The sequence below is a fragment of the Halyomorpha halys genome, unplaced genomic scaffold (genome assembly GCF_000696795.3).
Source record: "Halyomorpha halys isolate HHAL.00 unplaced genomic scaffold, Hhal_1.1 Scaffold852.1, whole genome shotgun sequence".
Taxonomy (NCBI): Eukaryota; Metazoa; Arthropoda; class Insecta; order Hemiptera; family Pentatomidae; genus Halyomorpha; species Halyomorpha halys.
In genome coordinates, this window is record NW_027111393.1 from 122,617 (window position 1) to 135,827 (window position 13,211).

Sequence of the window (13,211 nt, forward strand, 5' to 3'; positions counted from 1 at the left end):
GCATTTTGGCTGTTTTGGGAATAAAAGGTTTGATCATGGACATGAGTGTAGGTTGGTCTAGGTAGGGATTGAGCTCTTGTTTGGGATTGTTGAATTGGTTCCTCGGTTACTGGAGGTTCGGGGAAAAGATTGACCGAAGAGGAAGTTTGGGATAGGGGAGGAAGTTTAGGATTGACCTGTTTAGGCATTTGTAGGTGGTTTAGTCTGTGGATAGGAGCTTGGGGACTGATATAGTGAAGTCTGAGGGAGAGAAACAGAGGACTGAGGCTGAGGGTGGGATGTCAGAGGGAGAGGATGAGAAGCTAAACAAAAAGTAAAAAGAAAAAATCATGTAATATTTATATTGTATAATTGAATCTTTCCAAAAGAGTAATGTATAATAGAATAAAATTTAATAAATAAATCATATTACCTTGAGTTAGTGGAGGCCCCTCAGCTTTCTTTATAAAAACCATCTGAAGCCCACAGATAAGTATTCATTTAGACCATTTAATACCCGTGGCAGGAAAAAGTAATATTTCCATTAAATCATGCTTTGACACACGATGCTATTTAATTTCTAATTCATTGTAATTCTGTTTTAGAGAGATCGAAACAAAAATTGATAAATTTGAAAATTAAAATCGTACAATATTGAACGATTTTTAACCATTTACTACATTGTTTATTTGGCTTAATGTCCTTATTTACTATCTCTGGACTAGGAAGGAAAAGTTATTCTATAGGTTACCTACCTATTCTAGACTGAGTGAAAATGTCAAGGATAATTCCCTAGATCCACCAAGAAACAAATTTCAAACCACCGAGGCCAGACTTGAATAAGCTAGGGTCGCTTCTGACATGAGGATGCACCTCATAAAACTCTCAGCCACCACCATGGCAGTAAGATATTAAAATAAACTTAAGTGATAATATTTGTACGGGGGTTGCCCCATAAACAAATAAATAAATTATAATTATTATGGAGGCCTCCTGGGTCCACCCATAATAATTATAATTGGGTATCCTTAATTAGGTAAAAATCTGGTCTTCGAGCATGATTCTGACCAAATCACCTCCTTGCACAACCGTTGGTCTAGTAACAGTACTTCTTTACAAAGTACTGAACCCCGACCCTTCATGGGTTGTAGCGGTACAGATTATAATTTTAATTATTATTATTATTATTATAAACTAGATTGTGTGGTTGAATGAATGAGCAAAAGTAGCTCAAACATTTTGATAAAGAGTATTTAAATGATGTTAAATGTAGATTATTATTGGTAAAGCTGAGGAAAATTTTAAAAAAATAAATAATTTAGGTTAAAAAGGGTGAAGAATTTTTAAGTTCTAAAAAAGCATTGTTATCTATTTTAGTAAGTAATACTCAATAAAAGAAAACAATCTTCTGAAAAAAATCTTAAACTTAAAAAAATCAAGACTACAATTGGGTAATAAAAATGTAAGAAAGTGGAATGTGAAATGAAACAAATGCAGCTATCATAACAAAAAGATTACAACATTTCTTTATGTTCAATTGATTAACATAATGTAATAATTTCCAATAGTTTAATTTTTATAACCTAGTAGCCTTCCTAATAGACAAATCAATAAACCCATTGGTTTGGTAACTGCTAAACTTTCAAGCATCAAATAACATGTAAGTCAATATAACTTTATTTAACTATGAATACTTTTATATCTTATTACAATCATAACCTTTAAACATTATGAAATAAAATAATCTGCATTATCTTAAGCCAGGGAAATACTCAACCAGTTACAATTCGGGGTTACTTAAATCAGAGATTCTCAACTTGGGATTGTTCTCTGTATGATCATAAAAGAAATCTAAAAACATGATGTAATTTTTTTTTTTCAAAATTAACAACTCTAACCTAGTAGTAAAGAAAATACTTTAATTTTTTTTTTTTTTTTTTTGATAAATAATATACTGAACAACTTTCAAGACAAAGTTATTTCTCTAGCATAATCTTTATTCTTCCAGTTTTTAATTGGAGCGGCATACTCACAAATGGGAGGGTCTTAAAATAGATGCATAGACCCTGTAAAAGGTTGAGAACCCCTGATTTATACCAATTAACTACCATTGACAAATTGTGTTTATTTCTATTTGAGACCGACACCACGACCATCTTCCTTAAATTATATACGGTCAATAAACAATTCTCCAAAATACAAAATGTAGCAAAATAATCAAAGTTTTAGATAAAAGAAAAAAATATATTCCATCAATATATCAATTTTATATTACAAGTTTTAATTAATTTTTATAAAAACATTGAAAATAATTTTAATTATTATGCTGTGGTTTGGACCAATCAGCATTAAGAATGAGATGGTCATAACCATGCCCATTCAATGTGGCAATAGCAGCTGCAGCAGCAGATCGTGATTTAAAATGGATGTATGCAAAGCCTTTGCAAAGGCCTGTCGATTTGTCTTTAGCTAAGAAGAGTTTGTTGTAATCACCAAATGGCTTAACCAACTCCTCCAAATCTGCTTCCTGAAATGAAAATAACAACTATTCAGTAAAAGCATAAATTCAAAATACTAAAAGTATGAAATTTATAGTAACTATACTTATACTAAATAGATAAAACTGACAGAATTTTAGAACATTTGTAGGTTTTTTGTTAAAATATTCCAGCATTGAGATGACGCAGAAAAAAAGTTAATAAATTCTAGATTATTAATTTGCAGCGAAAGAACTTCCTCCAGCCAATTTAAAACAGAAGTTTTATAAGACGTGCTTGTAAATCTGAACTTTTCTCTGACATAGTAGAACCATTATCAAATGATAGGAAATTTCAAAATATTCTACAAATCTTTCCATTACCAATAAAAAAAACAAAGCTATTACTTGGTTGTCAATATTACAGATGTTGAGATGGAACATTAGGATCAAGTAAATATCTTCAATTCTTATATAAATTTGATTTAAAATGATCAAGTAAATATCTTCAACTCTTATATATATTTGATTTAAAATAACTATAATTACTTTTATTTTAAATTAATAGTCACTATTAAATCTGTACCGAATTTAACAGTTTATGAGAGCAACTTAACAAGACCTCAACATTAAAATTTTATTTTTAGCTTTTTTGAATTATTTTTGGAAGGTTTTGAAAACCTTTGAGGCAATTTTCAGAACGCTAGAACATCGAAACCTCAGGGCCACTTAGTCCGATGATCACTTAGAAATAAAAAAAAATTATACAATAAGCTTTCAATAATATGTAAGGAGAAATTTCATACCTGGGTTGATTCAGACAAATTAGAAACCCTAATAGCAGCTGCAGAACTGTCATCATGGCGACGGGACATAGTTTCTCCTCTTTTTCCACCACCTTCCCGAAGGCCTGGAGCTATGTACTTATTTTTGGCTACAAAAAATTATCATAATTACAAAATCAATATTTGAAATAACTTATCAATGTATAATCCATAGAGAATAATTTAAATTACAAACCTTTGTCTTCAACCTGTGCAGGCCGTTTCTCTTCAACAGCTGGTGCCACTCCAGCTGGAGCCTTGTTTGGAATATAACCAGTATCCTTGAAGGGACATTTTAAGGTCCAGTGATCACCATTACAAGTACGACATTTGACAGTCTTATCTGCCATGCCTAAAACAATGGATAAATTTCATTAGGGATTAGATATTATAGATAATTCATAACTTCAAATAGAAAATAGAATGACTTGAGAAAAGCTCAACATCATTCTAAATTGTACAATATATTTCAAATAAATTTGAGATCAATTTTATAGAAAATACAAATTCAGGAAACTTTAAATCAACATATTAACAATTAAATCAAACGAAGGGCTCTAAAATGGATTCATATATTAACTATATTTTTTGTGCTTAGTTTACAGTTTTAGAACTGCCAACAGATAAATATTTGAGCCCTCTTTGTTTCAATTAATTAAAGAATTTTTGAAACATTAGGAATCAATGATTCACTCTGGGTTAAGATTGTATACTACTAATGTTATCAATTGGGATAAATTGTCTCAAATCTTGTCAACTAACATAAGCAGTCAATTTTTATAGTTTTTATATAACATGGCACAAATATACATTTATAAAAACCTCATATGCCTGGGTAATTAAAATAACAAGTATCTGATAAAAGTACTAAAATGAACATAGAATTAAGAGGTTATTTAGTACCATCACTATGAATGGGATAGCTGGATTATAAAAAAAGCACAGCAGTCCTAGCATAAGGGAAAGCTAGCAGTGTATCTGAGAAACACACTATCCAATTTTTCAAATAGAAACTTAATTATTTGTCCTTTTTGTATTAACCAATGTGCCAATGTTATATTTTGTATATTATACATAATTATAAATGTGCAATTAACTTAAAGTATTAAAATATTACCTTTTAAGTATTAAAAGATACATCTCAAACATTTAAATCTATTAGTCGATGAATATTAGGGTATAGTGTATTTATAAAGTAAAATTACAAATTACTTTTGAAAACATTAAAATTGATAATGTAAAACACAATGAAAAAAAAATCATACTTTTCAGCTTATCAAGCACATCTTCATCAGGCTTATCTTGTTCTTCTTTTGAAGTAATAAACTGCATGAAGACATCTTCACCTGCGAATACAAAAAGAATTTAAAATACATTCTTAAATGCTTAATGTAGTTATTTCATTAAAATAATTATCCATTTTTTTTATCATATTAACTATGAGAAATCAATAAGTATTAAGGTATAATAATTACATCAATCTGGTACATACCTACAACTGTGTTAGCAGGATTCGGACCAGGTTTATCTCCAGCAGCAACTCCATATTTGGCCCACGTTTTACGTAATGCAATAGGTTTTGATACACATCGTTTCTCAATTTTGTAAGTTCGAACAATTTTTTCCTATAAATTTACAAAAATGCATTATCAATTAAGTACATGCATAAGGCACAAATACTATGTTACTTATTGGTATTACACTTCATTATTTACTGGTCCAAGTAAATCAATGAAAAATAAGAGCAATAAAAGTTATAACTCAGTCTTGATTCGATCTATAATCAGATTTTCTCCCAGATTTTTATGCTATGCATTGACTTCTAAAATATTATGAGGCAGTAAATAACAAATATCATTACTTTATACAGTAACTTAAAACAGAGGAGTGAAGGTCTATAAGCTCTAGTAAAAATATTGATAATTTTTCATCACAAGAAATTGATGAACATATCACTATCACAATACGATAGACATGTCATATGTATACTATTCTTCTTATTTCCTGATCCCCTTATGATACAGGACAAAGGGGGAGTTATCTACAGCTAACCATGGTTAGGGGTCAAATTTTCATTTTGTAGAAACACCACAGAAATTAAAGTCAACCCTCCTGGCCATAATTGAGCTGCAGTCACATAGTAGCTAAAGTAGGAACTCTAACTCACTCGGCCCTATCATATGCAGATTTGGGAATATGTATTACAAAACATTATTGAGACAAACACTGATTCTGATTCACAACAGAACAGAAAATTTCTAACCGCATCCTTTAACTAAACTTCCTTGACTTTCAGTTTTTCCATCAAGTTCCTTGACTTACCCGCGTTCGGTATTTAAAAAAAAAAAAATTAAAGTCAATTTAAGAATAGAAAGGCTCATATTAAAATGACAATATTAGAGACTGAGATTCCAAGTATCAACTCTTGTTTATATTAGTAAATGGTTAATCATACCAAACTGAAAATAAATACAGGTCTCGCTGTAATGGGCTGTGGCTTAATTTATAAAATAAGATCTATAATCATCACATCTTATCTACAACAATAAGATTTAGTTTTAAACAATAAGAATAATTTGACCAATCTTAAATATCTGTATCTCTATCTCACTCATTTAATTTAAAAAATAATATTGTTGGGACATCAATATGAACGTGGATGATAGGGTGATCATATTGACCTCAAATATGATTAGAAACACCTTTAAAAGTAGCATAGTGGTATTAGTTTAAATCACAAAAAACCGAAACCCAAGAAAAGATAACTTTCAATGATAATAAGATAATACAATCCTCCTTAATGTATCATTTACATTTATCACATTGACTTAAAAATATTCTGAAATAACTCCTACTCAAGATATAAACTTCATGAATAACAGCATAAATTAAGATACTTACTTAATATGTATCAAATAAAATCTTGCAATTTGTAATACCTTTTTGTTTTCTTCATTTCTCCTGTATTCAGTAACTATTTTAAATCCATTTTCAATTACTTCATTAGGCTGAGGCAGATCTTCAACAATTTCTTCTACTTCATCTGCCCAACTAGATTTGACTTCATCAGCAACTGGCATCTAAAAAAAATTTTAAAAAGGTAAAGCTACATTTTTCCATATGTTACTGACAATGAAAATAATACTTATATCCTTCACAATACTTAAGTATGCTGATTTCCATTTAAAAATGTTCCTATACACTAGTCTAAATTGAATAAAATACCTTTTTATTTAAATAAATAAATTACAAAGTACTGCACGCAGCTTACTAAAATCCCAGAATGATCGATCAATGAACGAGCGTTCAAAATCGAACCGTTACCAGAATAGAAAGATCTTACCTTCATAATTATGGAAAACTTGTTAAGTAGTACCGAATTTCTAAAATCTACTTCACGATTAATAAACGATTAATAGCTGTTTCCATTGCTGGCCTTAATCTGTTTTTAGCTGAATTTCATGAAACCTTATAAAAGGAAATTTATAAATTACTAATCTCATTTACCAATGTGTAAATCATATGCAGGTACATGAAAACCGTTCAAAAGGAAACATAAATTGGTACGTCATTATTTAGGAATAATTCGTTTAGTTTCAATAAGTATGCTATAACAGGTATGTATTAATCAAATTTGAGGTGTATATCTCACCTCGAATCTAATTAATACATAAGTAATTTAATGGAAGATTATTGATTGGCCGTATGTATTGATGAATGGAATATGGTCCGGGTGCGGTCAAAAAAACTCAAATAGTAAATAATTATACTATTTTTAATAGTAAAAAAAATAGTATAATTATTTACTATTTGAGTTTTTTTGACCGCACCCGGACCATATTCTATTCATAAGTAATTTAATCATTAATATACATATAATCGTATATATCAAGATATATTGAAGCCTTTGGAAAATTATTCTTTGTATTTAAAGTAATGGATTTTGCTACAGAATGTCAGAAGTAATTTCTATATGCTTCAGTTGTTACTGTCATGTAGATTGATAGGGACATGACGGCCGTGCGGGTTGGGGCGCAGGTCCCAGTGCGCTCGGTTCGGAACGTTAAACATCGGTTCGATTCCCACCTGGAGCAGTTAACTTTTCGGCGGTCCCGAAGAATGAATCTTGACACTCCCACCTTGGTTAGTACGCGGCGGCAACCTAGGTAGCCGTCAGGGGTTGGCAAAAAGGACGACTTGCCGGACTTGTTCCCCCCACCAAATACCAGTACCAGTACTAGTATGTACATTGATCATGGTAGATGTTCAAAATGATTGTTCTAGGTTTTATTGGGCTTCGAGTGGCTGGATTGGAATTATTGTGAGATATCTTTACAAAAGGTTCCTGCAGAGTCGTATTTACACGCCTGAAACTGCTGAACCAATGTCTAGCTTCTGCAAAAATCTTGATTTTTTAAAGGAAAATATTGAATCCCGCCATTGCTAATCTTTACTACTTGTGTGTTAATTATATTTATGTAATGATCAAAAAAAAAAATATATATATATAGCTAAAATCTACTCGAATACTTATATTATATTCCTATATACATTAAAATAAAACATTTAAATAATGATAGCATTGACGTCATTACTTCGTGACGTCTTTAAAATTTACGATATCACTTGTTTGGACTTAGATACAATGTATTTATGTTTATCTTACTTATAATACAATTATATTATAAAAAGTAAATTTATAAACAAGCTGAGTAGATAGTAAAATATATTTTAAAATATGTATTGAAATTCAATGTATAATTGTATTTCTAAAAACTGTTGATTGTGCATTATTTTAATTTTAGAAAAAACAGAGCTATTTTTATTCTTTTTTTTTTTAACGAAAATTCCTTCCTGAAAAAAGCAAAAAATAAATATTAATTAAAAAAAGGTGGGCAGTTTTAGAGGGGGGTCTAAAAAAAATTAGTTCAATTGCTGAAATTCAATGTTTCTAATACACTGCATACTGATCAGTCAGACAATAGACAGTATTAAAGGGATGAGAGAGTATTAGTTCGGACTAGTCGAATACATTTATTTATTCATATATTCCTTTTCTCCCTCTTCGACTCATAGAGTTGACAATACCCAACTAAGGCCAAATATATAGGATGATATCGGAACTATCAATGAGTTCAGGATAATTGGTTCCGCCGTACTTTGAAACTGGTTCTTTTCAACACCCAGTCCCTCCAAATAATTACTTCTTCCAAGAGGGATGGTCCCTCTACTTCCGAACCAAGGCCCTTTCACTAAATTAATATGTATATTTTTCTCGTAAATAAAAAATACATTTTGTATAAATGTTCTCTTAATAAAAATTTCCACTATTATATTTTGTAAGTTTAGATTGTAAAGGTTATACTTATATCCCATTAATTCTCGAGAGCTATATTAAGGATCAGTCATCATTCAAAAAGCCGGACTGATCCAATGAGATACGAAACAGTAACATAAAGAATGTTTATTTTCATTTAACATAAATATAATAAACAGAAAGCTTTTGTGGTCATTATTTTGGCATTTGCCTGCAATGATGAAGCGTGACGCGCGATATGAACGAAGTAGCTTCCTCTCCACTTTAAATTTTGAATATGATTTTCGAATCCATAAGTCCTAACCTTTCACGATCGCTCTGTACGACAATCTTTGATTTTACTGACCTCTTTATAATTTACCTTAAGCTTCTCAGAACGTTGCATTACCGACTTATCTATTTGTTCTTTATGGAAACACTTGTCAAATCATCTTGACACTTGTTATCATTTGTCTCTGATATGAAAGAAGATTTGAAGAACTGTTTAAAATTAGTTCCTTTTTCTGTATCATAATTATTAGTGAACAGGAATTGTACCTAAGTGAGGTATATGGAATTTCTACTAAACGGTATAAGTTTTATTTATTTTTTTTAATGTTAATATATTATTAGCTTTATATTACTTAAGTTGACAGCATCACATTAATAAAATATCATAGTGAAGTATTGAGATTAGTGATAGATCATCTTACTATTAATCTAATTTCTAATTATTTGAATATTTTACTAGTATGAGGAGTTAGTCCTTCAATTGAATATTAATTATGAGATACTTGAAAACAAGTTACATAATGTTTTTCCTGGTGTACTTGTTCTATTCCTAAGCAGTTTTTAGTTAAGTTAAAGTTGAAATTAAATCTAAATATTTTATTAATTAAACATAATTCTTAGTACAATCAACACTATTGATTTATCCTCTAATTATTCAATTATTTTCCATTTCAAAAACCTTATCAACTAATCCAAGTAAATTTCTTAGTCTAAAAAAAATTCGAGGCTGTTTATGGTCTAATTATATTTCACATCTAATATTCATCAATTCTTTACACCTTAGTGTCAAAATCCTTTATGATTGTAATGAGATGTAGATAGTTGACCGTAGATTAATGCTTGAAGAAGTTTATCGGGGGGTGCGGTCAGCAAAGAACAACATAAATAAACAAAACAATATTTATTTATTTTATGCCGACGTTTCGACCTGAGTTTCAGGTCTTCATCAGGGATAGTGGCGTGTAAAGGGGACGGGAAGCAACTAACTGAAACGTCGGGATAAAATAAATAAATATTGTTTTGTTTATTTATGTTGTTCTTTGCTGACCGCACCCCCCGATAAACTTCTTCAAGCTTTATGATTGTAAAATGAAGATAAATAAACTAAACCAAATATTGATAAATACGCAACTATTTTTTGTTGTATTGTGCCGGAAATAATTATGAAAATTTTTTGTTTGTTAATGGAATTATTTATGATAAAGCAATAATTTTTCCAGTCATTATTACCCTTGTACATTATTAATTTATTACTGACCTATTTTCTTTTTATTAACTATTTAAAATTTCTGCCTTTGAAAACTTGTTATCATCAACTCTGATCTCAATTTTATTTTGACATAAGTATTTGACAATAATTGAAATTCATTAAATAAATATGTAGGAATATATTGTTGACCAATTAAATTTGAGACTATTAGATATTTTTATTGGATTAAATATAGCAAGAATATTTTTTAAATAATCCTGCAATACTTCATTCACTCCCTCTTATGATACTTAAATTCAATAATATTGTTGAAAATAATTTTGGTTTAACCAATCTCAGTAAATATAGATTGACATTATTTTTGTATTTAATAATACTTTATTAAAGTTTTAATACTTAATATTAAGATTGATTCTTTAAAATTAAGGTTGTTTCAAATAAATATTGAGGACTATTTTTTTATTCACTTTTCTCAATCCTTTATAATTATTTTTTCCAATGCAATAAATTTGATCAGGTTGTTGTATTGCTAAAATATGAAAATAATTTTTTTTTTTTAAATAAATATACTTTCATCATAAATCTATCATAGGCCACAACAAAAAATTTTCTAAGTATTATTATTCATTGTTCAAAAGATTCTCTTTTTTTTCAACTACCTATTTCTTTGCCTGAATTTTTTTTTTTAACTACTTTCATTTTGTAATATATTAATAACTTTTATATATACCATATTTTTTTTTTTTTTAGATAAATGGAGATAAAAGAAGATATAGTATACTCTCATATCAAACCTATAAAAGTGGATGAGAGTTCTGTAGAAAGTATTGTTGACCAGATTTCTGAAAATTTAAGAGAACCTAATAAAGAACTTATTAGTCAGTAAATTTATTTTTTATTTCAACATTGTTTCTAATAATTATTCATTTGCTAATGTACTCCATTTATTTAGGTGAAATTATTACAGCTCTAGGTGTTGATAGAGCAATGCAGTATTATAATAAAACAAGAATCATTGAACAACAAGGAGGGTTGTATTGTAAAGTAGGTATAATTTTATAACAAAATTAAAAAGTGATTTACACTATAGGTTACTAATTTTTTTTTTTTTCCAGGATGGCTCTCGTAGGCGAAAACCTGGTGGTGTCTTCTTTCACTTAATATATCACGATACCACTGTTTCAGAATGTATCAAACAAATTTTTTCCAATGAAGCTCGTAAAAAGTACAAACTGAAGAAAATTGAAATAAAAGAAAGAAGGAGAAAATACAATCAAGAATTGAAAGAGCGCTTGATTAAAGGTAGTACGTTGTAATTGTCATATTGGCAGTATAAAAGAAAATATTTAGTTTTATAATGAGGTGTAGATAGTCGACCTAATTGAAGAATGAGGTGTAGATAGTTGACCGTAGATTAATTATTGGAGAAGTTTGTTGTGAGGTGCGGTCAGCAAAGAACAACATAAATAAACAAAACAATATTTATTTATTTTATGCCGACGTTTCGACCTGAGTTTCAGGTCTTCATCAGGGCTATAGAACAAAAGAGATAACAACAACATTTAGAGAAACATAAAATTGAAAAGGAACAGTATACAAACAAATTTGGAATCATAGAAATTGAATTGAATCACAAATGATATAAAATTGATAACTGATAATTGAATAGTAAAAGAAAATTGATTGATAATCGTAGAATTATATGGTAGTAGATTGAAAACAGTGAAAGATGAAATATAATATCATGTAGTTAAGAAGATATGTATAATATAAGATATGCAAGTAGTGTCTAAAAAACTGAAAAAACAAGTATTGAATCTACAAATTTAACAACATGACAGAAAATGAAATATAGTGAGTGACTTATATCTGAATTACAGTGTGAATATTAACTTATATACTTATACCTAAAAATATAAATATATATATATATGCGTGTGTGTGTGTGTATATATATATATAATAGAAAATAGAAAAAAGGTAGAATATGGAGAATGGGAAAAGAATAATGTAAGAAATATCAGAACGAGAAAGGAGACTCACGTTATGGCGTAGAAGGTAGGCCTAAAACTGATTGATTTTTAGAAAGGATCACCAGAGAGGGCGACGGACAGTCAAAGGATTTGCTAGAAACGTAACTGTCAAGAAAGACCGTTATGATACAACAGTTGATATGAAATGCCAATGATGAAAATAGAAGTCAAGTTACAGATTAAAAAACATCAAACCGGTGATATGTAAAACTATGGAACCCAAAGGTCAAAAATTATGAATTAAAATTAATAATAATAAAAATAAGAGTAAACAAATTTTGAAAAAATAAAATCAAAAATTTAATAATAATAGATAAAATAAAATAAATTATGGGTTCTTTAATAAATTAACTATTTGGGAATAGGTTAGGGATAAGTTTTGTGATTGACTGGGGAAGCTTCTAATTGTATAAAAATGCTTTTGGATAATAATCGTTTGTCGTGGTTAGGGACAGAGGCTAATATGGAGGTATTGTCAAAATCAAAAGAGTGTTTGAATGTTAAGCTATGTCTGATAATTTTGAGGCCATGAAGTTATGGGAGGAGATGGAATATTTTGCTGGGTTATGCGGTCTTTAAGCCAATTTTTTGTTTCGCCAATGTAGGATTCATTACAATTAGAAATGGAACAGGGGATTTTATTGGTGTAAATAAAAGACAGTTTGTAATGGGCTTTAAAGGCTAGGCGGGGGTTAGGGATGGAGGAACGTAATTGTTTATGAATGTTATCTGTAAGAAAGGGGATGTAAGGTAATGATCTGTATAGGGGGATGGAAAAAGATTGTAGAGAATTTTGTGTAGATGGGGTACGGTTTTTATAAGTGTAAATAAGTTTGTCGATGATTTTAGGAGGGAAGTTGTTGTTTAAGAGAATATGTTTAATGCGGAGATAGTTATTATCATGAAATTGGGAATCAGAGTGGGAAAAACCACGATGGATAAGATTTTTGACTGTGTTTAGTTTTTGATGGTAAGGATGTTGGGAGTGATAATTTAGAAGTCATTACGTTCCTCCATCCCTAACCTCCACCTAGCCTTCAAAGCCCATAACAAACTGTATTTTATTTACACCAATCTTAAAGATCCAATTCCTCCTCAATAC

At 29.5% G+C, this 13,211-nt stretch overlaps 2 protein-coding genes across 3 annotated transcripts in view; one reads left to right on the forward strand and one right to left on the reverse strand.

Moving 5' to 3' along the window:
- Positions 1-1,477: 1,477 nt before the first annotated feature.
- LOC106686633 (eukaryotic translation initiation factor 3 subunit G) lies at positions 1,478-6,645 on the reverse strand. 2 transcript variants are annotated; one of them, XM_014430024.2, is made up of 7 exons: positions 6,623-6,645; positions 6,219-6,359; positions 4,772-4,904; positions 4,545-4,625; positions 3,476-3,631; positions 3,262-3,389; positions 1,478-2,506 (listed from the first exon to the last, which is right to left on the reverse strand). In XM_014430024.2, exons 1-7 carry the CDS (start codon positions 6,626-6,628, stop codon positions 2,294-2,296), a joined length of 858 nt encoding a protein of 285 aa, XP_014285510.1. In that variant the 5' UTR covers positions 6,629-6,645; the 3' UTR covers positions 1,478-2,293. The 2 variants fall into 2 exon arrangements, with proteins under 2 accessions (XP_014285510.1, XP_014285511.1); XM_014430025.2 differs by lacking the exon at positions 6,623-6,645 and adding an exon at positions 6,505-6,594.
- A 2,344-nt stretch (positions 6,646-8,989) lies between these two features.
- Positions 8,990-13,211, forward strand: part of LOC106686634 (phosphorylated adapter RNA export protein) — a 6,092-nt gene continuing 1,870 nt past the window's right edge. The window contains exons 1-4 of the mRNA XM_014430026.3: positions 8,990-9,165; positions 10,827-10,954; positions 11,029-11,120; positions 11,192-11,378. Coding sequence (XP_014285512.1) covers positions 10,831-10,954; positions 11,029-11,120; positions 11,192-11,378 — 403 coding nt within the window. The 5' untranslated portion in view covers positions 8,990-9,165; positions 10,827-10,830. The remainder of the gene's footprint in view (positions 9,166-10,826; positions 10,955-11,028; positions 11,121-11,191; positions 11,379-13,211) is intronic.